Below are 23,240 nucleotides of genomic sequence, written 5' to 3' on the forward strand. Positions count from 1 at the left end.
AGCTTTGTTAAATTTTGCCCAAAATTATTTTGGCTATTTAAAGCCCTTTGTATTTGATATAACTGGAGAACTTTTTAATATTTTTGTAAAAACAGGCCATGGAGATTATTTATTTATTTTATTGGCATATAATAGATATACATATTTTATGGGAACATGTAATATATTGATACATTTATAAATGTGTAAAGAGCAGATCAGGATTGGTATATCTGATTGGTATATCTATCACATTAAACATGTATATTTTCTTTATGCTAGGCACATTTGAACAACTCTTCTAGCTATTTTAATGTGTACATTAGATTATGGTTAACTATAGTCACCTTACTCATCTATGAAATATTTAGATTTTATTTCTTCTATATAACTATATATCTGTATTCAGTAATCAACCTCTCTTTATTCTCTTCTCTCTTGTATCCATCCAGGCTTCTGGTAAAAACCAATTTACTCTCTGCCTTCAGGAAATCCAATTTTTTAGTTTTGACATAAAAGTAAGAAGATGCAGTATTTGTCTTTCTGTGCTTGGTTTATTTAACTTAACATTAGGGCTTCCACTTCCATTCATATTGTTGCAAATGACAAGATATCAACATTGATGGCTGAATAATATTCTATTGCATACCTAGATCATATTTTTTTTATCCATTTGTCCACCTGCAGACCCTGAGGTGCTTTCATATCTGGGCTATTGTGAATAGAGCTGCAAAGAACATGGAGTGCACATGCCTTTATGAGGTGGTGATTTTATCTTCTTTAGAACATACCCAGAAGAGGATTTGCCACGTCATCAGGTATTTCTATTTTTCTTTTATTTCGGAGTCTTTGTACTACTTTGCACAATAGTGGAAATACAAATGGAATAACCATTATAAAAAGCAGTTTCAGTTTTGAGGTATGATCCAAAACCAAATAATGTTTCCTCATGATTCTCATTGGGAGTCTCTAATGAATCTGGTGGAAATGTAGGAAGTTTTCTAACCTTGTTAAGAAAATTATGAGTTTGCACCTTTTTTCTTTTTGAGGCTGGAAATTGGCATGATTCAAGATGCATACTCTTGGCAGGTTTCAGAATGGTACAGCAGAAATCATAATGAGAAGGCAAGAGAGAGAATGAGGGAAAGTCAGGCAAACAAAGAAAAAAATAAATTTCACAAGAGGAGAAACTGCTGGATATCAGTGTTGGGTTTTGGTCACAGACACATCTGTACTGAGTGAGGAACCATGAAGTCAAGGGAGGAGTCTAGAACTTGTTCACTTGAAGCATCAGCATATTTCTCCGAGGCACCTAATTGCCACCACATCACAAGGGTGATGAATATTTGGATGCCATTAAACATGAGCTCCCAGGAAGTAATCATGTTTCCATGAAATTCAGTTAAAATGCCAAGGGTGTGTCCAGATCACTCATGCAAAAACACAAAATTTGCCTTTGCATTTATGGTTATCTAGAGACAAAGTGCATTGAGACTTCAGCAGGTTTCAGAGATCTGTTAAGTTTGGGGTTCCCATAGGAGAGCACCTTTTAGTAAAGGCTGGTCTATTTATTAAGTAGGTACAAATCCCCTCTATGGGGGTAGTGTTCCAATTGTGTGGAATTTTTAATTCCTTATTGAGTTGTAAAAAAAAAATCCCAAGGATTGACTCCATGGAGTTTTACTTCTGTGATGATAAAAATATTTAATAAGATTCCTTCCAGTGTTTCAAGGAAAGTTTTTCTCTAATTTTTTTTCCAATATATAAATTTTCCTGGCTAAAGGTTATAAGAGGCTGTTGTTAAAAAGACATACTGGAATGGCAACTTTAATCTGTTGGTGATAGGAGTGAGCATAATACATGAATCTCTTTGAGAGTTCTGCCTCATCCAAATACAGTATGGCAAAGGAGTATTGGGGGTAAAATCTCTAAATGTATTTTTTCCAGCAATCAAGTCATGAGGCAATAACAGATTCATCCTTAAGGCAGAGGACCATAATGCCACAGTGCTAGTAGGAGTACATGTGGCCAAGGGAGTTCAAGGGTTCCTTAATATTGTGACAATTTTGATATAAGTATACATTAGTAGAGACAGGGTTTCAACATGTTGGTCAGGCTGGTCTCAAACTCCTGACAACATGAACCGCCTGCCTCAGCCTCCCAAAGTGCTGAGATTACAGGCATGAGACACCGTGTCCAGCTGGTCCATTTATTTTCTTCTGCATGTGCATACCCATAAACTTATGTGGAAGATTGTAGGAGGTTATAACAGTGTCGTACTTTAGTATCAGCCGTGTCTTACAGAGTCATTTTATAATAGTTCCTTTCATGGGTGTGCTTCACTCAGTTCATGCAAAACCTGGCAGGTCACAGGCTAAAAACACAAAATGCAGAAGCTTTTAATCAACTGAAAGGGCTGTAGCCTTTTGTCAAAGAATTATTTCAAGACACAGAGATCACAGATAGATGATAAATAAAATATATTCACATCCCCTTAAGGGTGGGAACTGAGGAAAGTTTACCTAAATATGTCCAAAGGGCCCTGTGGCTCAATTCTGTCTAGGTCCCAATGTAAGGATTCTCCCAGGATTTTGTGGCTAGCTTGTCACACCTCATCAATAATTAACCTCTGCTGATTCCTCAAGGTGTTTATTTAATTGGATAACCAATTTGTCTATAAATTGTAGAGTTGAAATAAAAAAATTCATTTGTAATAATCTGGCACAAATTATCTAAGCAAAGTCGATAACTAGATATTTTTCATTCATTTTTATTTAAAACCAGGGGCTAACCATTGATATTTTTAAATAACATCTGTGACTCTCTCAGCAGTTTTCTCTTCTGAGGATATAACCTGGTGTGGCAGTTTTCTTAGCTTCAGTGTTACTTACCTCTTTTTGCATTGAATTCCACCTTTATATTTGCCAGGAATCTGAGATAAAGGAGTGCTTCTAAGAACTCCCTACCTTGCCCATGTTGGGGGGCTGTTCCAGAATATGTGAGATGCTCTATTGTTTACAAAGCATCCCAGAGCCATGCACTGCTCTAAAACATGTTTATTTCCTGGTTTGACAAATTGGAATTTCTAATAAATGCAATCACTTCTGCCATCTGGGCTGATTTTACATCAGGTAGAAGACTGTATTCTAAGGAAACACATTAGTAACAGCAATTTTAGTCAAAAACCTAGAGTTTTATTATTGAGGCGTGATTCACAAAATTATATTAGGCTGAGGTTCTCAGTGGCAGTGTCTAAACCTCTTGGATGTACAGGGTCTTCCCTACTAACATGAAGCATTTATGAGCACGGTCATAGTTTCCAGCCATGCTTCTCCCTGTCTCCCTATCACCACAAACTAACTATGACCTCACCTGGAACCTGGGTTAATTTCCAAATAAGTTATTTTTTAATCTTTATGCCTCTAGATGATTATGTGAGGCTATTTCAGTAGAAAGTTAAAAATAACATTTGAACTGACTAACCAACACAGAAAATCACTGATAAAATGCAAAGCCTGGACGTCAGAGGCTCCAGGCCGATAATGCAACAGTTCATGTATGCAGGCAGTTTCTTCACCCAGTTCTACACTGACACACCCAGCATGTCAGCTTCATGCCGCATTTGACTCCAATTATGTAGAGACATGGCAAGGACATTCTCAAGGGTCACACACAGATATGAAAATTGGTGGGAGCAGGGGATGAGACGACTCTGCAATTCTCCTCTGAAGGACCAAAACAGCCTGGACAGACCTGGGCGCGGTGGCTCACGCCTGTCGTCCCAGCACTTTGGGAGGCCGAGCGGGGCGGATCACCTGAGGTGGGGAGTTTGACACCAGCCTGACCAACATAGAGAAACCCCGTCTCTACTAAAAATACAAAAATTACCCAGGCGTGGTGGCAGCGCCTGTAGTCCCAGCTACTCGGGAGGCTGAGGCAGGAAAATGGCGCGAACCCGGGAGGCGGAGTTTGCAGTGAGTGGAGATGGCGCCACTGCACTCCAGCCTGGGCGACAGAGCGAGACTCCGTCTCAAAAAAAAAAAAAGAAAGAGAAAAAAAAGAAATTACAAAAAATTAGCTGGACGTGGTGGTGGGCGACTGTGTTCCCAGCTACTTGGGAGGCTGAGGCAGGAGAATCGCTTGAACCCGGGAGGCGGTGGTAGAAGTGAGCCGAGATTGCGTCTTTGCACTGCAGCCCGGGTGACAGAGCAAGACTCCCGTCAAAAAAAAAAAAAAAAAAAAGAGACATGTGAAGGGCAATAGATCATACATAGATAGATAGATAGCTATATGAGTATATACATACACATATTGCTAGAAATCACTAATATTCAGGAAAATGCGAATTCACAATGAGGTGTCTTTTCACCCTTCATCTCTGCTAGAAAGGCTGTTGTCTGAAAGACAAGTAAATAAATAAATAAATATCAAAAGCTGGCCAGGATGCCTAGAAAGGAAAACTCCTATAGACCACTGGAGGAAATGTGAATTAGTACAGCCATCAAGGGAAAAAAAATGGAACTACCATATAATCCAGCAATCCAACTGCTGAGTATATATCTATGTAAATAATTAAAAGAAAAAACTAATATTGAAGAGATACATATACACCCATGTTTACTGCAGCACTAATCACAATAGCTAAGATATGAAATCAACGTATGCGTCCATCAACAGTTGAATGGATAAATAAAATGTGGCATATTTACACAATGGAATATTATTCAGATTTATCAATGAAATTCTGTCACTTGAAGCCACATGCATGGAACTGGACACCATTTTGTTGAGTGAAACAAGCCAGACACAGACAAATAAATACGGCATTTCTCAGTGTTCTATGGAAATTTTTAAAAAGTTGATCTTCCAGAAGTAAATAGTAGAGTAGTGGTTATGAGAGGCTGGGAATGGGGGGAGACTGAGAGATAAGAAGAGGTTTGTTAACAATGCACAATTACAAGTAGACAGGAGGGATGTGCTGTAGTGTCCTACAGTGCAGTAGGGTGACTACAGTTAACAATATATTGTACATTTTCTGTTTACAAGTAACCAGAAGAGAGAAGTTTGTATGCTACTAACAAGTTAATGTTAGTGTCTGAGCTGATTAATTTGCTCACTGTTCTGATTTTGGTCATACCTCACGGCACACATGTATTGAAATGTCACAATGTACTCCATAAGTATAAACAGTTATTATGTGCCAACTTTAAAAAATCCTTTAATTACAAAGAATTATATTTGTGTACATTACAAATGATTCAACACAGAGACAGGAATAAATACCATTTTTCTTTGAAATAGTGAATTAACTAACAATGTAGTTACATTCATTTGCACCAAACTGTGTATTTGATCATGGTAAGCATAGACAGAATTATGCATAGAATAATATGTTTTAATTTTAGACTAGTACTTATTACTATAAATGTAAATAATTTTAAAGCAGCTAAGTAAAAATAATAAAGTTGAGGAAATGTGTGTGTGATGTGTGAGCTTTTTCTTGTGCACCACTGTGTCCACGGTGGATGTGTGGTGTGTGTCTGTGTCTGTTTGTGTTTACTCTGCTTGGGGTTCTCTGTGATTCTAGGATCTGGACTTCAGTGTCTTTCACAAAATGGGGAAAATTCTTAGCCATTATTTTTTCAATTACTTTCCCTGTATTTATAATTTCTCCTCAGATTTAAAATATAAATATACTATAATTTTGATATTAATGTTTAATTTCTTTCTTCACTTCCTTTTCTTTGCAATTTACTTTGTGAAATTTCTAGTGACATTTTACGCACATGGTTTCATTTAAAAGCTGAGCCAGCTCTACTGAGGGGTGTGCCCAAAGCTTGATCAATGTTTATACTGCATTGCTTTTGATTTCTTATGCGTTTCCATTTGATTTCTTCTTAGTATTTTCATATTTCAGTTACCTATTTAGTCCTGCATTATGTCCACAGTTGCTTCAAGAGATTGTTGCATATGAATTAGAGTTACTTTACATATCTTGTTTAATTAGATAGTTATAATATCTGTATCATTTACAAATCTCATGCTGATCTTTTTTATTATGACTTTGATATTTCTCATTAATTTATGTAATAATTGTGGATAGTCACACATGTTGGGAGGGACAGTTGGTATTGGTTTATTATTTCTTTCTTTTTTTTTTTTTTTGAAACGGAGTCTCGCTCCGTCGCCCAGGCTGGAGTGCAGTGGTGCGATCTCAGCTCACTGCAAGCTCCGCATCCCAGGTTCACGCCATTCTCCTGCCGCAGCCTCCCGAGTAGCTGGGACTACAGGTGCCTGCCACCATGCCCGGGTAAGTTGTTGTATTTTTCGTAGAGACGGGGTTTCACCATGTTAGCCAAGATGGTCTCAATCTCCTGACCTCGTGATCCACCCGCCTCGGCCTCCCAGTGTGCTGGGATTACAGACGTGAGCCACTGCGCCCGGCCTATTATTTCATTTTATGCATTTTCTGCCTGTATTTGATCATACTTTACCTTTGCCAGGCCTTTATTGTGGAAGTGTCTGTGAATCTTCTCAAAGCTACATTTGACATTTACTTTTGCAGTGGACTTCATAGTTGAAGTCTGTTCTTCTGTGTCCACCAGAGACTTCAGATCCTCCAGTGATACCTTGTTTTTCTTTCCTGCTTGGCTTTGTCTCTTCACCTGTTCCCTCCTCCAGAGAATCATGTTCAGCTCCCTCAGGTGGATTAAAATGTTATTTAACTGAAAATTCTGAAATTGGTGGAAAGCAATAGAATAAAGGGAGATTATCTGACCTTCCCTGGGTTCATATTGTGAACATGAGTCTGGGTGTGACCTTTCCAATGTTTCTGAACTTCCTCCAAATGAGATGTTGGTCTGTGTGTTCTTGCTCTTTTCCCTGCTGTGGAGTCCTCTTGTTTTCCCCAGTTGTTCCCTCCCACAGCTCCAATGTTCTCTTTTGGTGTTATCACCTTGCAGATTTGCTGACTTGAACTGCAGATTAAGGCTGTGATTAAATAAGAAAGAGAGGGGAGGTAGTTCTCAATGGAACTTGGAAGAGGACCTCTTTTCCCATCTCAGTTCCTAAGAGGTTGCCCTGGTGCCTCTATGATACTGGTTTTAGTGGCTTTCCCTGCAGAGTAATTTCTTAATTCTCCAATGGGGATACAGAAGGTGGATCTGAATGCTTTTCAGAAGTGTGGGCACTTTTTCTCTCCTAGACAGACACATTGGGACTGAAAGATTTTTGTGACTGTCCCCATTCTGGGGAAAAGGCATTCAACAGGATAGGAAAGCTCTTCAGTATGTGGTCTCTTGGAAATTCACACTACAACACATTTACCACACTTGACTTCAAAGCAATCCAATATATAAGTGTGTTTTATCTTATAACAGCCTACATTTTATGACATATGCTGCCTCAGTTCAACTCATACCCCAGCTTTGTTATTCTCAACAAAAACTTGCCTGTCCCTAGATTTCACATTTGATGTTTACCTTAAAACTTCAAGTATCTAAAGTTTTATAAGAATAAATTGGCCAGTTGCAGTGGTTCACACCTGTAATCCCAAAGCTTTGGGAGGCCGAGGTGAGTGGATCACCTGAGGTCATGAGTTTGAGACCAGCCTGGCCAACATGGTAAAACCTTTCTCTACTAAAAATACAAAAATATTAGCCAAGCATGGTGGCGGGAACCTGTAATCCCAGCTACTAAGGAGGCTGAGACTGGAGAATCACTTGAACCCAGGAGGCAGAGTTTGCAAGTCGTGCCATTGTACTCCAGCCTGGGAGACAGAGTGAGACTCAGTCTCAAAAAAAATTGCAAAATTCCAGCTTCTTTATGTGTTATTGTTGATATTGTTGTTGAAAAAAATAAGTAAAATATATTACTCATCTATGTCCATTTCCAAGCTGTGCAGAAGATTTTTTAGTAAGACCCAGAGTAATAAAAGAAAGCAAATATTGTTAAGCTGTTCAACAGAATAACAAATTACGGTAAATGTGTTCAGTGGAATACTATCCATCATTTATAATAAATTAATGCCTGATACACAGAACAAGAAGGTAAAAAATCTAAGTATTTATGTTGAGTAAAATAAGCCAAATAAAAATATATACTCTGTTATTTCATTTTTATAAATTTTGATAAAAATGCATCTAAAGTAATATAATGAAGATCAGTACTTGCCTGGGGAAATGGTAGAAGAAGGGAAGGGGAGAGGAGGAGGAATATAGCAGAACAGGAGGAAATGTTGAGAAGAATTCACTAGTCCACTTTCTTGATAATGATGAGAGTTACATCATGTTTATTAATTGTACATTTTAAATGTGTGAAGTATATTACCTTTCAATTAAGCCTCATAAAATGTATTACAAGCAAACAAACAGAAACTTAGACAAGGAAGGAGTAAAACTTTGACAAGAAAGATAGAAAAAATAAGTTAAATGTCAGAAGTACCTGAAAATTAATGTGTCTGGACCCTAGTTCTCTCCATATTTTCAGGCGAGTGCTGGAGTGCAGCAAAACCACATGTGCTCTTATTATGGAAAGCGGGTTCTAATAAAAACACTAGACACATCCAGCTTTGTCCTGGAGTTGGTTTAGGGAGCAATCAGGACCTGTGATGAGGAACACAGGGCGAGTTACTGGGGTTCACTCATCCCAGACATGAGCTCCTAGATGTACGCAGAGCCCCCTTCACATGTGGGTTTACTTCTGCATCCACAAATGAGAAAATATTGACTCCTACAGAACATAGCTTACACGAATATTTAAAAATGAAATAGGGTGATCCTGGCAAAGTGTTTATCACAGCACAATTTCATAAGACAGCGTATTTTCCAAATACCATCATTCTCAGCAAACTTCTGCAGGGCACCATTGCCTTATCTGGGTACAGCCTACTCCTCAAGGGTCCCACCCTAGATCTTGTTATATAGTAGGAGACATGCAAATAGGGCCCTCCAGGGCAGGTGCAGGTGCTGCTAAGAGTTTTCAATTCTGTACTAACATTTGATGTCTCTAAATGCAAACCTTTTCTTCCTTTTTGTTTCAGTTTTTTTGTTTGTTTGTTTGTTTGTTTACAGTAGGACACATCCTCACCTCCACAGAACCCACAGTGTCACTTTGGGGGCAGAAATAATTATTTTGTGGTCAACAGGATGAAAGTCCTGAGGATGCTCAGGGGAACCTGGAGAGTGTTTTCCAGTTAGACTCAGGGCAGAGACCTCCATGGGAATCTCTGATTAGAACAGGCTTTGAGTTCTGATAGGAGCTGAGAGAGAGGCTCACCCAGGGTCAGGGTCCTTAAAACCACATGGTTTTCACAGCTATCCCCCCTCGTCTTGTAAAACTGGGCACGTCTGACTCAGACTGATTCAGTTGACCCTCTTTCTGCTAATCCATTTTCCTTCCCTGTAGACTTGATTCTCACAATTCCCTTTCTTCTTCTCTGCCCTGAAAACTGAGTATGTGTTATCTGTAGTCAAAATCCCAGGGCTCAGGTCTGCAGGACCTGGGTAGTCTGAGGGGACTTTCTCACTCACCCTTGCCTGGACTCTCCTGCTGTCTTCTGTCAACGGAGATGTTTGGAAAACAAAACGGACCTTAATCACAAAGGGAATAATCCTAGTTTTCTCCAATGGGATATTGATGTAGAGCTGATCTTATGCTTTTCACACTGTCACAGAGTTTGGACTGTCACCTGTGACTTTGAGGAGAGCTGATGATGGACACTCCATCGTGCTGTGAGCTCTGGATAGTAGTAATTGTAGGGTCTGGCTAGGCAGCCTAAGATCAATACTGCTGGCCTTCAGGAAAGACAGGCTGGAATTCCTGGGAAGACCTGCATCTGCCGTACAGCTTGGAGTCCCATCGTCTTCTGTTATGCTCTGATTGAATCAGCCCCACCTCGATTATTTAGAACAATCTTCATGACTTAGGAAAAAATAATGGCAGGCTCTACTAATGCCTGTATTATGCCATGGGAGCAACACCTAGGTTAGTGTGTGATTTAGTAGATGAGACAGTGGTCTAGTCAAGGTGACAAATAAAATTGATTGTTGCCATTACGATATTTTATTTTGGCAATATTATGATATTTGGCAATATAATGATGTTCATATTATAAATATTTCACTACATTATTTGTGTCAGAGGCTTTGGAACCAGAACAACTTCATCTTGAATAAAGGCTAAGAAAAATAAGACTGAGACCTGCTGGGCTACATTACCAGTAAGCTAAGGCGTTCTTAGTCACAGGATGAGAAAGGAGGTCTGCACAACATCCAGGTCATAAAGACCTTGCTGATGAAGTTTACAGTAAAGATGCGGCCAAAGCCCGCCAAAACCAAGACAGTGACAAAAGTGACCTCTGTTTGTCCTCACTGCTAATTTTATGCTAATTATAATAATATGCTAAAAGACACTCCCCCCAGCGCCATGACAGTTTACAAATGCCATGGCAACATCAGGAAGTTTCCCTAGTTGGTCTAAAAAAGGGGAGAAATACTCAGCTTTGGTAACTTCTGGGGGATTCATGAATAATCCATCCCTTGTTTAACATATAATCAAGAAATAACCATGAAAATGGACAACCAGCAGCCCATATTGCTGCTGTGCCTGTGGAGTAGCCATTCTTTATTCTTTTACTTTCCTAATAAACTTGCTTTCATTTTACTCTGTGGATTCATCCCAAATTGGGACCCCTTTCCAGTAACATTTGTGTTATTATTCGTTTTCTAAGCAGAAAACTCCAAGACGGTATGAAGTTTCCCTGAATTTTTATAAGAAGTACATCCACCCCTTTGAGAGAAAGTGCACAGAGAGTAGAATGAGGCTGGGAAGCTGATCGTATATGATGGAAGCATGTCCCTAAGTGAAAGAGAGAGGGAGGGTGGATTGGGTGGAAGGTTCCTATATTTCTGTGCTGTGCAAGGAATCTGCAAAATATAATTGAGTTTTGTGCAAGTCAGTGCTACCTCTCAGAGGAAACCCATGACTCCCAGAAATGGCTCTGCTTATGAATCATTACAAATGTAATTGCCAATGCAGAAGGTGGTGTCTGGTGAGAGGTATTGGGTATGTGAAGTCATGAATGACTTTATGCAACACACTTGGTGACAATTGAGTTTGTGCTAACTTACTTCAAGTGAAATCTAGTTCTTTAAAATACTCTAGGACTTTCCTCATCTCTTCTCTTGTACCTGCTCTAATTATGTAATGTGTCTGCTGCCCCTTTGCCTTCTTCCATGATTGTAAGCTTTCTGAGGTCCTCACCAAGAGCAGATGCTGGCATCATGCTTCCTGCACAGCATGACCATTTGGAGTTTGATGGCCTGAAGGTGAGAAGAGACAAACCGGGTTATTAGAAGACATGTATCAAAACCAAACAAGGTGGCGAGGACAGCTTGAAAACAAATTCCAAGGCTGCTGACATGCCCAGATAACTGTGGCTGTAGTTATGCCTGCTAAGATTTGGGTGCATGGGGCTTGGCTTTTGTAGCTCCCATGGACTTATTTTCTCAAACAAAGAAAACTCTGGATTAGGGGCACCCTATTTATTCCAGTCACCTGGCATGATTTGCAGGATAATTGCTCAGAACTAAAATGTTGATGCAGATGTCTATATTCCCCCTCCCTTTGTTTCTTCTGAGCTGCAGCCAGAGATCATTGGTTGGTTCACAGGAATAAGCAGAGTTAGTCTAAAATGGAGGCAAATACTTAAAACAATTGAAGAGATTAGAATTTAAAGACAAGTGTATGATATGTTTTGAAACATAATTTTTCCCTCTCCAGTTCTGATTTTTGTCAGAATGTAATCATTATACGTCTGAATTGTTTGCAAAATAAACTTTGGTCTCATGGCCTGATCATTAGCATAAAGTTCAGAAAGAATAATTAATAATAATTCTGTAGGAAAAGCCTGCAAGCACTAGGAGCTTCACAGTCTAACAGTATGAGCACATGCATCCTCCAGCAACTTACTCAATATTTCCAAGTCAGCCTGCTCCTATCTTGAATACCATCCAGTAATATCTGCCTCAGGTACACTAATATATGGTTCTCTCTGCAGGCTCCTCTCTCCTGAGATTTCAGGGGTTTTTTTCCTCTATGATATCAACTCAGATATGTTGAATGTTTTTTCTTTATTTGCAGTTTTGTACGTTTGTTGTTAATGGGGTCAGGATAATATCTTTTTTTTTTTTTTTGAGACGGAGTCTCACTCTGTCACCCAGGCTGGAGTGCAGTGGCGCAATCTCGGCTCACTGCAAGCCCCGCCTCCTGGGTTCACGCCATTCTCCCGCCTCAGTCTCCTGAGTAGCTGGGACTACAGGCGACTGCCACCACGTCCGGTGAATTTTTTGTATTTTTAGTGGAGATGGGGTTTCACCATTCACAGGATGGTCTCGATCTCGAGGTCAGGATAGTATCACAGTTTACTCATTTTTTGCATTCCCTTGCCGAGTACCTGCTTTTCTCCATAAAATCCATTAACTGAGATAACAAATCACCTTTTGTTACTGGTGAACAATTAGTTTGGCATATATTTATGTACTGGAATATAATGCAGCTTGAAATCAAGGCATGCCTCACTCATAAAAAAGTGTGGATAAATTCTCAAGTTATTGTGCAGAGTGAAAGAAGCTAAGGAATTAAGAGTAAATTTTATATAATTCATATGTAGAAACTTTACAAGATGCCACTATTAAAAATTAACATGAATAACATTTAAATTTTTCTGAGAATATGGTTTTGTGAATAATGAGGATGTGAGTTAAATTTGAGAGGAATAAGAAAAGATTTAGGGATTAATTATTCAAGACAATTGAAGTGCTGAGTGAATTGTTGCAAACATAGGTCTACATTTTTCAAATCATTCACTATAAATTTGAATTAACTATTTATTTATTATACTTGAATAAATCAATAACAAATAAATGAATATTTTTGTTAAAATGGAGCAATAAAAAGACTGATATTGGCAGAAGAAACATGACTAACTTCTGAAAATACACACACATGAACCGTGGTTCCCTCTGCATATTTGGGTAAATTACAGAAAGTTGTCATAACAGATGGGGAATCCTGCAGACTTCACTAGGCATGGGCCACGCTGCCCTGGAGTTGTCTCAGGGGAGCTGCCTCCTCCAGTGTTTAGCGCACAGGCCCAGATAATAGGACTAAATTTGTTTAGACGTGTAAACTTAGATGCACTGCACAACTGCTGTATTCTCTATGTAAATTATATTCTGTAAAATATAACATTGAAAGCTGCATTAAATATATTGTGTAAATATGTAAAAATAAAATCAGATTATGAGAGCTAAATGTTAATCAAGGCACGATCACATAATATAAATTTATATTTTCCTGAATGATGGAATTACTACCAATCTCCCCCAGGACACTTCATCTGCACGGAACCCGGCCCTCTCTTCAGATGTCCCACCCCAGAGCTTGCTATATAGTGGGGGACATGGAAATAGGGGCCTCCCTCTGCTGATGAAAACCAGCCTAGCCCTGACCCTGCAGCTCTGGGAGAGGAGCCCCAGCACTGGGATTCCGAGGCTTTCCATTCGGTGATCAGCACTGAACACAGAGGACTCACCATGGAGTTTGAGCTCAGCTGGGTTTTCCTTGTTGCTATTTTACAAGGTGATTCATGGAGAACTAAAGAGATTGAGTGTGAGTGAACATGAGTGAGAGAAACACTGGATATGTGTGGGAGTTTCTGACCAGTGTCTCTGTGTTTGCAGGTGTCCACTGTGAGGTGCAGCTGGTAGAGTCTGGGAGAGGCTTGGCCCAGCCTGGGGGGTACCTAAAACTCTCCGGTGCAGCCTCTGGATTCACCGTCGGTAGCTGGTACATGAGCTGGATCCACCAGGCTCCAGGGAAGGGTCTGGAGTGGGTCTCATACATTAGTAGTAGTGGTTGTAGCACAAACTACACAGACTCTGTGAAGGGCAGATTCACCATCTCCAGAGACAACTCAAAGAACACACTCTACCTGCAAATGAACAGCCTGAGAGTGGAGGACACGGCCGTGTATTACTGTGCAAGAGACACAGTGAGGGGAGGTCATTGTGCGCCCAGACACAAATCTCCCTGCAGGAACACAGGGTGGAATCAGCTGCAGGGGGCGCTCAGGAGCCACTGATCGGAGTCAGCCCCGGAGGCAGGTGCAGATGGAGGCTGATTTCCTGTCAGGATGTAGGACTTTCTCTACGTCTTAGTTTCGCCAGGGAACCTCTCTAAGTTTAGAATTCTTTGCCTAACAATGTCTTCGCTAAGTATTTGAAAGAGATTATTTTAATATGAAGAGCTATTCTCACATGCACAAAATGCAGATTGATGCTTACAGGGATGAAAAGTCCATCAATGATAGACTGGATTAAGAAAATGTGGCACATATACACAATGGAATACTATGCAGTCATAAAAATTGATGAGTGCGTGTCCTTTGTAGGGAAATGGATGAAGCTGGAAACTATCATTCTCAGCAAACTATCACAAGGACAAAAAACCAAACACCACATGTTCTCACTCACAGGTGGGAATTGAACAGTGAGAACACATGGACACAGGAAGGGGAACATCACACACCAGGGCCTGTTGTGGGGTGTGGGGAGAGGGGAGGGATAGCGTTAGGAGATATACCTAATGTAAATGATGAGTTAATGGGTGCAGCACACCAACATGGCACATGTATACATATGTAACAAACCTGCACGTTGTGCACATGTACACTAGAACTTAAAGTATAATAAAAAAAAAAAAAATATATATATATATATATATATATATATATATATATATATATAAAGTCCTCAAACATGGTCACCACGATCAGAGCCCTGAGTAAGCTCAGGGTTTCCTGATGAGTCTTCTCCAATCAGACCCAGGACAGGGACCTCAGTGAGCCTCCATGACTGGAACAGTCTTTACGGATCCTGATCACAGACGATAGAGGCTGGGCCAGGGTCAGTGTCATGTAGAACCTCACAGGTTTCACGTCTGATCCTTCTTCTGACACTAAATATGCAAATCAGCATCAACACTGATCTGGTGCTTCTTTTGTTCCTAATCCATTTACTTCCTTTTTCAGTCGTTGTTCTCATTTTTCCGTTTGCTTTTCCTGCTTTCTGGAAAAGGAAGATGTTTCCCTGTGGTCAAAATTCCAGGCCTCAAGCCCTTTCCTGGCGCTCAGGTGGGTCTCAGGCTGTGGCTGCTGCAGTCACGCGGGAGAGGCTGGTGGGACTTTCTTCACTCCTCGTCACTCAGGACCCTCCAATGTGTTGCATGGAGACTTATCTGGAAATGCAAGTTGCCAGTGGGAACTGAAGGGGCCAAGCTTGTTTGGTTAATGTGGGATGTGGATGTGGAGCTAATCCTGTTCTCAGAAACCTTCACAGAGTAACTTTCTTCACTAGCGGTGTGAGGGAGAGGGTGTGAAAGTTGTCAGAATCAAAATAGAACAACTTGAGTTAGAAACTTTACAGGTGAAGCTGGAGAAGGTCATGAATAGAGGGTTCTCATGCACACATCCTTGATAACAAGAACTACCATAAAAATACTCTACACAGCCGGGCGTGGTGGCTCACACCTGTAATCCCAGCACTTTGGGAGGCCAAGGTGGGCAGATCACCTGAGGTCAGGAGTTGGAGACCAGTCTGGCCAAGACGGTGAAACCCCGTCTCTACTAAAAAATACAAAAAACAAAAAATAGCCTGGCATGGTGGTGTATGCCTGTAGTCCCAGCTACTTGGGAGGCTGAGGCAGGAGAGTCGCTTGAACCCCGGAGGCAGAGGTTGCAGTGAGCCAAGATTGTGCCACTGCACTCCAGCCTGAGTGACAGAGTGACACTCTCACACACATGCACGCACACACACACACACACACAAATTATCTGCACAACTACCTTGAACAAAGGCTAAGGCTACCACAACAATAAGAGAATTAATACTGTGGGGATATCTGCCCTGCCACTCCCTGTCCAACCTTAAACTTATTCTACCCTTGTTATTGATTCTTCTACCCCCGGATAGTTGTCTCAAAACAGCTCATGTAAGCCTCCTCATTTATCCTTTAAAACACTTGTCTTCCTCTATCCACCTAAATGTGCCCATGCATATTCCCATTACAATGCTCATTTTCAAATAAATATTATTTGATTTTGGAGAATCTCTTTCTCTCTGATATTCAGGTGTGACAAAGTGCAGAGGGACATGCCACTTTCCTGTGCGATGTAGGGGATGACAATTTTGGGGGATGGCTGGAAACCTCCAATATCCTCAGGGCTGGTCATCAGTAAGTGCAGGCTGGAAGTCTCAGAAAGAGCTGAAGCTGCTTAATCACCCTGGAGTTTTACCTTCTCCAGATCTGCTCTGTTGGATTCAGGGCTAAGCTGGTTATCCATGATAATCTACCTAACATAGAGTCAACTGGTTACAGTTTTAATAATGTCTATTAAAAAATTCACACCACCACCCAGATTAGTGTTTTGTCAAATCAATACAAATTATTGTCCAGCTAAGTACACCATATGACAGATCATTAGCCATGGAGAAAAACATTTAACCTGAGTTCTAGGTTCTTATACTGTTAAAGGTGTAAAACCAATTATTTTAAAATCAGGCTATTTTTATTTTTGCTATTGAGTTACAGAAGTTTTATTTATATATTGGATATAAACACTTTTTCAGATACATGGTATATTATCCAATTCTGTAAGTTGGAATTATTTCGTTGCTTTGCAGAATCTTTTGTAAAATCTGGTCCCACTTGTTCAATTCTGCATTTTTTGTACGTGCTTTGAATGTAAAATCCAGAAAAAGATTGCTAATTTTTTCAGGGGTGGGAGTTTTACAATTACACATATTAGATTTAAATATTTAATGCATTTAGAGTTAATTTTTGTGTTTATTCTATCCTAAAATTCTTAATTCTTTGCATGTGAAAATCCAGTTTTCATAACATGCTCTTTGGAAGACACTATAATTTAGACATTGTATATCACCGGTTCTCATGCTGAAAATCAGCTGGCCATCAATATGTGGGTTTATATCTAAGCTCTCTGTATGCATTTATGCCAATACCATTCTGATTTATTACTCTATGTTTATAATAAATTTTGAGGCCTGGAAGTGTAATACCTCAAGCTTTATTCTTGCCTTGTTTCAGATATTAGACCAAAATATTCTAACCTTTTACTATTGAGTATAACAATAGCTGTGACTTTTCTTAATGGCTTTTATTATGTACAAGTTGTTTTGCTGTCTTCCTACTTTGTTCAGAGTTTTTATAATGAAACCCTGAATTTTTTCAAATTTTTTTTTATGTCTGTTGAAATGCTATTGAGATATTTTTTCTTTAGTTTTTTAATGTGGTGTACCAAATTGATTGATTTGAGGAGACTGAATCATCTGTGCAACTCAGAATAAATTTGAGTTAATCATGGTGTATGGTTTTTAAAAAAACTTTAGAACTTAGTTTACTAAATTTGGAGTGGTTAATTTTTGTCTACCAATGATATTGATCTATAATTTTATTTTATTGTGGTGCCTTTGTCTATTAATGGTAATATTACTGGTAATAGTGTAATGGTAGCCTCAGAAATAGTTTGGAAGGTTGACTTTTCACAAGTTTTTGAAAGAGAGAATGGTTAGCATTACTTCTTTAAATGTTAATGCTCATTTTATGATGTAACATATAACCTATCATGGAGAATGTTCAATGTGTGCTCGAGAAGAATGTGTATTACATGGCTCTTGGTTCGAAGGTTCTATAACTGTCTTTCAGGTGAATTTGTCCAATAGTGTTGTTCAAATTCAGAGGCTTAAGAATTTTCTTTCTGGATTTGCTAAACATTATTGTAAGTGAGGTATTAAGGTCTTCTCTTATGTTGATATTGTTTTCTATTTCTCTCTTTATATCTCTTAAAGTTTGCTTAATGCAGTTGTATTTGAATTTGTACACATGTGTGAAAAATAATAATTGCTAAGTGAGTTTCATGGTACAGTCACATTATAAGTAATCATATTTTCCCAAGTGCTACTGTTGCCAATGAACTCCTCCAGGTGTCTCACATCTGCTCTGGGCTCTGCCCTCTCCTCAGGCATCCCACATCACAGCTTGCTACAGAGGAGAAGGCAGGAAAACAGGGCCCTCTCTCTCCGAGTGAAAACAAGCGCAGACCTGACCCTGCAGCTCTGAGAGAAGACCCACAGCCCTGGGATTCCCAGGGGTTTCCATCTGGTAATCAGGACTGAACACAGAAGACTCAGTATGGGAGAAATACACGAAATATTTGTTCTCAGACATGAGACACCCACAGAGGGCCCCCTGTGTCCTTCCCTGAGAACTGATCAGCTCTTGCATCTGAAGAAATGACCAAAGACCAGGAGAGAACCATACAGAAGCATCGGAGGGACAGCACCTGGGGCTCTCATGGGGTCAGGAATAGTGTCTGTTCCCAATAGATGGACTAAGTAAAAAGTATCATAATTCACAAGGGTTTAACATAGCACAGAAGAAAAAGTTACCCTATACCAACTGTTGATCTTGTGAACCCAGGAAGTCTGAGACAGATCTCAGTTAATTTGGAAAGTTTTCTTTGCCAGGGTTGAGGACACACCTGTGACACAGCCTCAGGAAGTCCTGATGACATGTGCCCCAGGTGGTTGGGCACAGCTGGATTTGCACATTTCAGGGAGACATGAGACATCAATCAATATAAGTAAGAAGGACATTAGTTCCATCCAGAAAGGCTGAGACAACTCAAAACAAGTCCTCCCCACTCAGGGCTTCCAGGTCACAGGTAGGTGAGAGACAGATGGTTGCATTCTTTTCAGTTTCTGATAAGTGTTTGCAAAGGAGGCCATGAGAATATGCATCTATCTCTGTGACCAGAGGGACAACTTTTAATAGACTGGGAGGCAGATTTGCCCTGAGTGGTTCCCAGCTTGACGGGGCCCAAGATATTTTCCTTTCACAATATGGTAACTTCAAACAAAACTTCAAAGCCACAACAAAATGAAACAACAACAAAAAGGATAAGACATGGGTACTTATTAAGAGTAGAAAAATATTCAATCCCCAAGGAAAATATTGGCAGTATCTACCTCCACATGACGAAGGAGTAAGCAATGTGAGCCACAGAAAGGAGCACTATTAACCCACAGAGTGACCGAGAATAACATGGGTGATGTGAGGGCATTGAACACACATCGTTGTACTTTGTAGATTCAGAAAGCAACAGAAAAGATTGACAGTGGTAAAAGAGACAGAGCCCTGCTTCCCTCTCCCTTTTCCCTTCCCGATGAGCCCTCACAGCCGTGACCCTCAGCCTCATCCTGCAGTGCAGCAGCTGCCATCCTGTCCAGGCCCACCCCCTGCCCCGCCCTGGGACTGTTACCTTATTCTCTCCCGGAGTCCAGGTGCCCCGGCGTGTGGTGTGGGAGCCTGGGGAGGCCCTTTGTTCTCTGTCAGGGTCTCCCTGGGAGGGACGCAGCCACCGCAGCTGGTTGGGGCCTGGCTTTGCCGAGGACAGTCCTTTCCTTTCCCATTGTCTTTGGATGACTATCCCTGGGCTGGGACATGAGGCAGGCAGAGGCGCGGGTCACCCTTAGGGCCCCCCTCTTGCTGCTGGGGCTCTGGGTGCTCCTGACTCCAGTCCGGTGTTCTCAAGGCCATCCCTCGTGGCACTACGCATCCTCCGAGGTGGTGATTCCCAGGAAGGAGACGCACCATGGCAAAGACCTTCAGTTTCTTGGCTGGCTGTCCTACAGCCTGCATTTTGGGGGTCAAAGACACATCATTCACATGCGGAGGAAACACCTTCTTTGGCCCAGACATCTGCTGGTGACAACTCAGGATGACCAAGGAGCCTTGCAGATGGATGACCCCTACATCCCTCCAGACTGCTACTATCTCAGCTACCTGGAGGAGGTTCCTCTGTCCATGGTCACCGTCGACATGTGCTGTGGGGGCCTCAGAGGCATCATGAAGCTGGACGACCTTGCCTATGAAATCAAACCCCTCCAGGATTCCCGCAGGCTTGAACATGTTGTTTCTCAGATAGTGGCCGAGCCCAACGCAACGGGGCCCACATTTAGAGATGGTGACAATGAGAAGACAGACCCCCTGTTCTCTGAAGCAAATGACAGCATGAATCCCAGGATATCTAATTCGCTGTATAGTTCTCATAGAGGCAATATAAAAGGCCACGTTCAATGTTCCAATTCATATTGTCGTGTAGATGACAATATTACAACTTGTTCCAAGGAGGTGGTCCAGATGTTCAGTCTCATTGACAGCATTGTTCAAAATATTGATCTGCGGTACTATATTTATCTTTTGACCATATATAATAATTGTGACCCAGCCCCTGTGAATGACTATCGAGTTCAGAGTGCAATGTTTACCTATTTTAGAACAACCTTTTTTGATACTTTTCGTGTTCATTCACCCACACTACTTATTAAAGAGGCGCCACATGAATGTAACTATGAACCACAAAGGTATAGCTTCTGTACACATTTAGGCCTATTACACATTGGTACTCTAGGCAGACATTATTTATTAGTAGCCGTCGTAACAGCCCAGACACTGATGAGAAGTACTGGTGAGAAGTACTGGTGATGATAACTACTGCACATGTCAGAAAAGGGCCTTCTGCATTATGCAGCAATATCCTGGGATGACAGATGCGTTCAGTAACTGTTCTTATGGACATGCACAAAATTGTTTTGTACATTCAGCCCGGTGTGTTTTCGAAGCACTTGCTCCTGTGTATAATGAAACCATGACAATGGTTCGCTGTGGAAACCTCATAGCGGATGGGAGGGAGGAATGTGACTGTGGCTCCTTCAAGTAGTGTTATGCCAGTTATTGCTGCCGAAGTGACTGTCGCTTAACACCGGGGAGCATCTGTCATATAGGAGAGTGCTGTACAAACTGCAGCTACTCCCCACCAGGGACTCTCTGCAGACCTATCCAAAATATATGTGACCTTCCAGAGTACTGTCACGGGACCACCGTGACATGCCCCGCAAACTTTTATACGCAAGATGGAACCCCGTGCACTGAAGAAGGCTACTGCTATCATGGGAACTGCACTGACCGCAATGTGCGCTGCAAGGTGTTCTTTGGTGTCAGTGCTGAGGAGGCTCCTGAGGTCTGCTATGACATAAATCTTGAAAGTTACCGATTTGGACATTGTACTCGACAACAAACAGCTCTCAACAACCAGGCTTTTGCAGGAATAGATAAGTTTTGTGGAAGACTGCAGTGTACCAATGTGACCCATCTTCCCCGGCTGCAGGAACATGTTTCATTCCATCACTCAGTGAGAGGAGGATTTCAGTGTTTTGGACTGGATGAACACCGTGCAACAGACACAACTGATGTTGGGTATGTGATAGATGGCACTCCTTGTGTTCATGGAAACTTCTGTAATAACACCAGGTGCAATGCGACTATCACTTCACTGGGCTACGACTGTCGCCCTGAGAAGTGCAGTCATAGAGGGGTGTGCAACAACAGAAGGAACTGCCATTGCCATATAGGCTGGGATCCTCCACTGTGCCTAAGAAGAGGTGCTGGTGGGAGTGTCAACAGCGGGCCACCTCCAAAAAGAACACGTTCGGTCAAACAAAGCCAACAATCAGTGATGTATCTGAGAGTGGTCTTTGGTCGTATTTACACCTTCATAATTGCACTGCTCTTTGGGATGGCCACAAATGTGTGAACTATCAGGACCACCACTGTTAAGGAATGGACAGTTACTAACCCTGAATAAGACTAATTCAGCCTCCTGATCCCTGTAAAGATACAGAGACTATAACAGCAAAATCTATGGAACAGCATCAAGGGAAGAGATGGCAAAGCTCAAGTCCACATTTCTTGAAGTCCACAGGAGGCACAGGGTCCTGTCTCACATCATGGGGGAAACGGGAGGCACTGGCTTCGCTTCTGTCCAGGTTCTTGTAGGTCACTGATGCTCGCTCTGAAATAAATCTTCAAAAACACATTTTGGTGCCTTCCACATTTTCTTAGACTCCGCTGGGATCCCAAACTTGGCCAGAACCTCTGGCCTGGAGAGACCTGAGTGAGCATCTGGCTCTTGACCTGAGGTTGCTGGTCCCGGAATTAACGGAAGTTGCCACCAGCTCCTTACAGGGCACATTCATGACATTTCTCCAGAAGAGAACTCCAGAGCAATGAGCTTCCTCATTCCCCAGGTAGTCTGTCCTTCTCTAAACCCGAAGTCAGTTTAGGGTGATCCAGGGCTACTCCCTGTTCCCTGTCTGTTCCTCACGGGGGTGCTGTGGGCTTTGCAGTGAGAGGAACTTGGGTTCAAATACCCCACCAAGCAAATCCCCCTACCTGGGGCCAAGCTTCCCATATGTGGGAAAATGAATCCCTGAGGTTGATTGCTGCAAATTCAACTAGAAAAATAGGTAGATGTGCGGGGCAAGCTCTCTGGCATTTAGTGTGAGCTCCGTGAGTGGCAGCTGCCCCCTTCCTTCCTGCCCCCACAATTCCTTGAACTGAAATGGGAAGGAAAGCTGAGTAAGTCGTGATGAGGAAGAGAAACCAGGCTTGTAGCAGCACAGGCTGGTCCAGGTGTAAAACAGGGCTAGGTGTGTCGCTGAGTTATTGTAAAGGAAAATGGAAGTTAAATGTATAAATAACCGAATGAGATAACATTTTATTTTAAATTAAAATTCACAATAATATTGACTTTTAAAATGCAGTGTAGATATGTCACAGAGAATTTCAAAGGCAAAGCCCACCCAACGGAAGAAATCACCCTTCCCATACCATCCACAGAAAACCGCTGATATTCTAGGGTAGTACTGAGATCTAGCATTTTTCTGAATACATCTGTGGTTCTAGATGTTCTGCTTCCATAGATATTGTTTAGAATTCCCACCGCTTTCTCCAAACACAGCTTGATATCCTTTCTCTGAACCTGCTTAGAAATTTCCTCCATTCAGCTGTCATAAAGATGTGAGCAATCCATTCCTGTGCCTCTCTCAGTGTATTCTATTATTTTGTGGGTGAACGCTAATGGACAGTGAGTGTGAGGTCAGTGAATACAATGCCCTCCACCTGTGTGTCCTTCGGGTGTGAGGGGTTTTGCTGATAGAGCAGCAGGCCCCGTCCCACCCTTTATGCATCTCTGCCCGCCACCTCATGCTCCAGCTGACCTCTCCCCTGTGGCCTGGGGGCTTCCCTGGGGGAATGACCTCCCCTCTCTCCAGGGCCCACCC

General features: G+C 41.5%; 1 protein-coding gene and 1 pseudogene across 1 annotated transcript; both read left to right on the forward strand.

Moving 5' to 3' along the window:
* The first annotated feature begins 814 nt into the window (after positions 1-814).
* On the forward strand, positions 815-17,114 carry LOC134729296 (immunoglobulin heavy variable 3-11-like; annotated as a pseudogene).
* A 1,869-nt stretch (positions 17,115-18,983) lies between these two features.
* LOC117978520 (disintegrin and metalloproteinase domain-containing protein 21-like) lies at positions 18,984-22,964 on the forward strand. The gene is given in 2 exon segments (XM_034951290.3): positions 18,984-20,598; positions 20,600-22,964. Coding segments are annotated over 2 exon segments (2,202 nt in total). The 5' UTR covers positions 18,984-19,560; the 3' UTR covers positions 21,764-22,964.
* The last annotated feature ends 276 nt before the right edge of the window (positions 22,965-23,240 follow it).

Source organism: Pan paniscus, chromosome 18, assembly GCF_029289425.2.
Source record: "Pan paniscus chromosome 18, NHGRI_mPanPan1-v2.0_pri, whole genome shotgun sequence".
In the NCBI taxonomy this organism is placed as follows: Eukaryota; Metazoa; Chordata; class Mammalia; order Primates; family Hominidae; genus Pan; species Pan paniscus.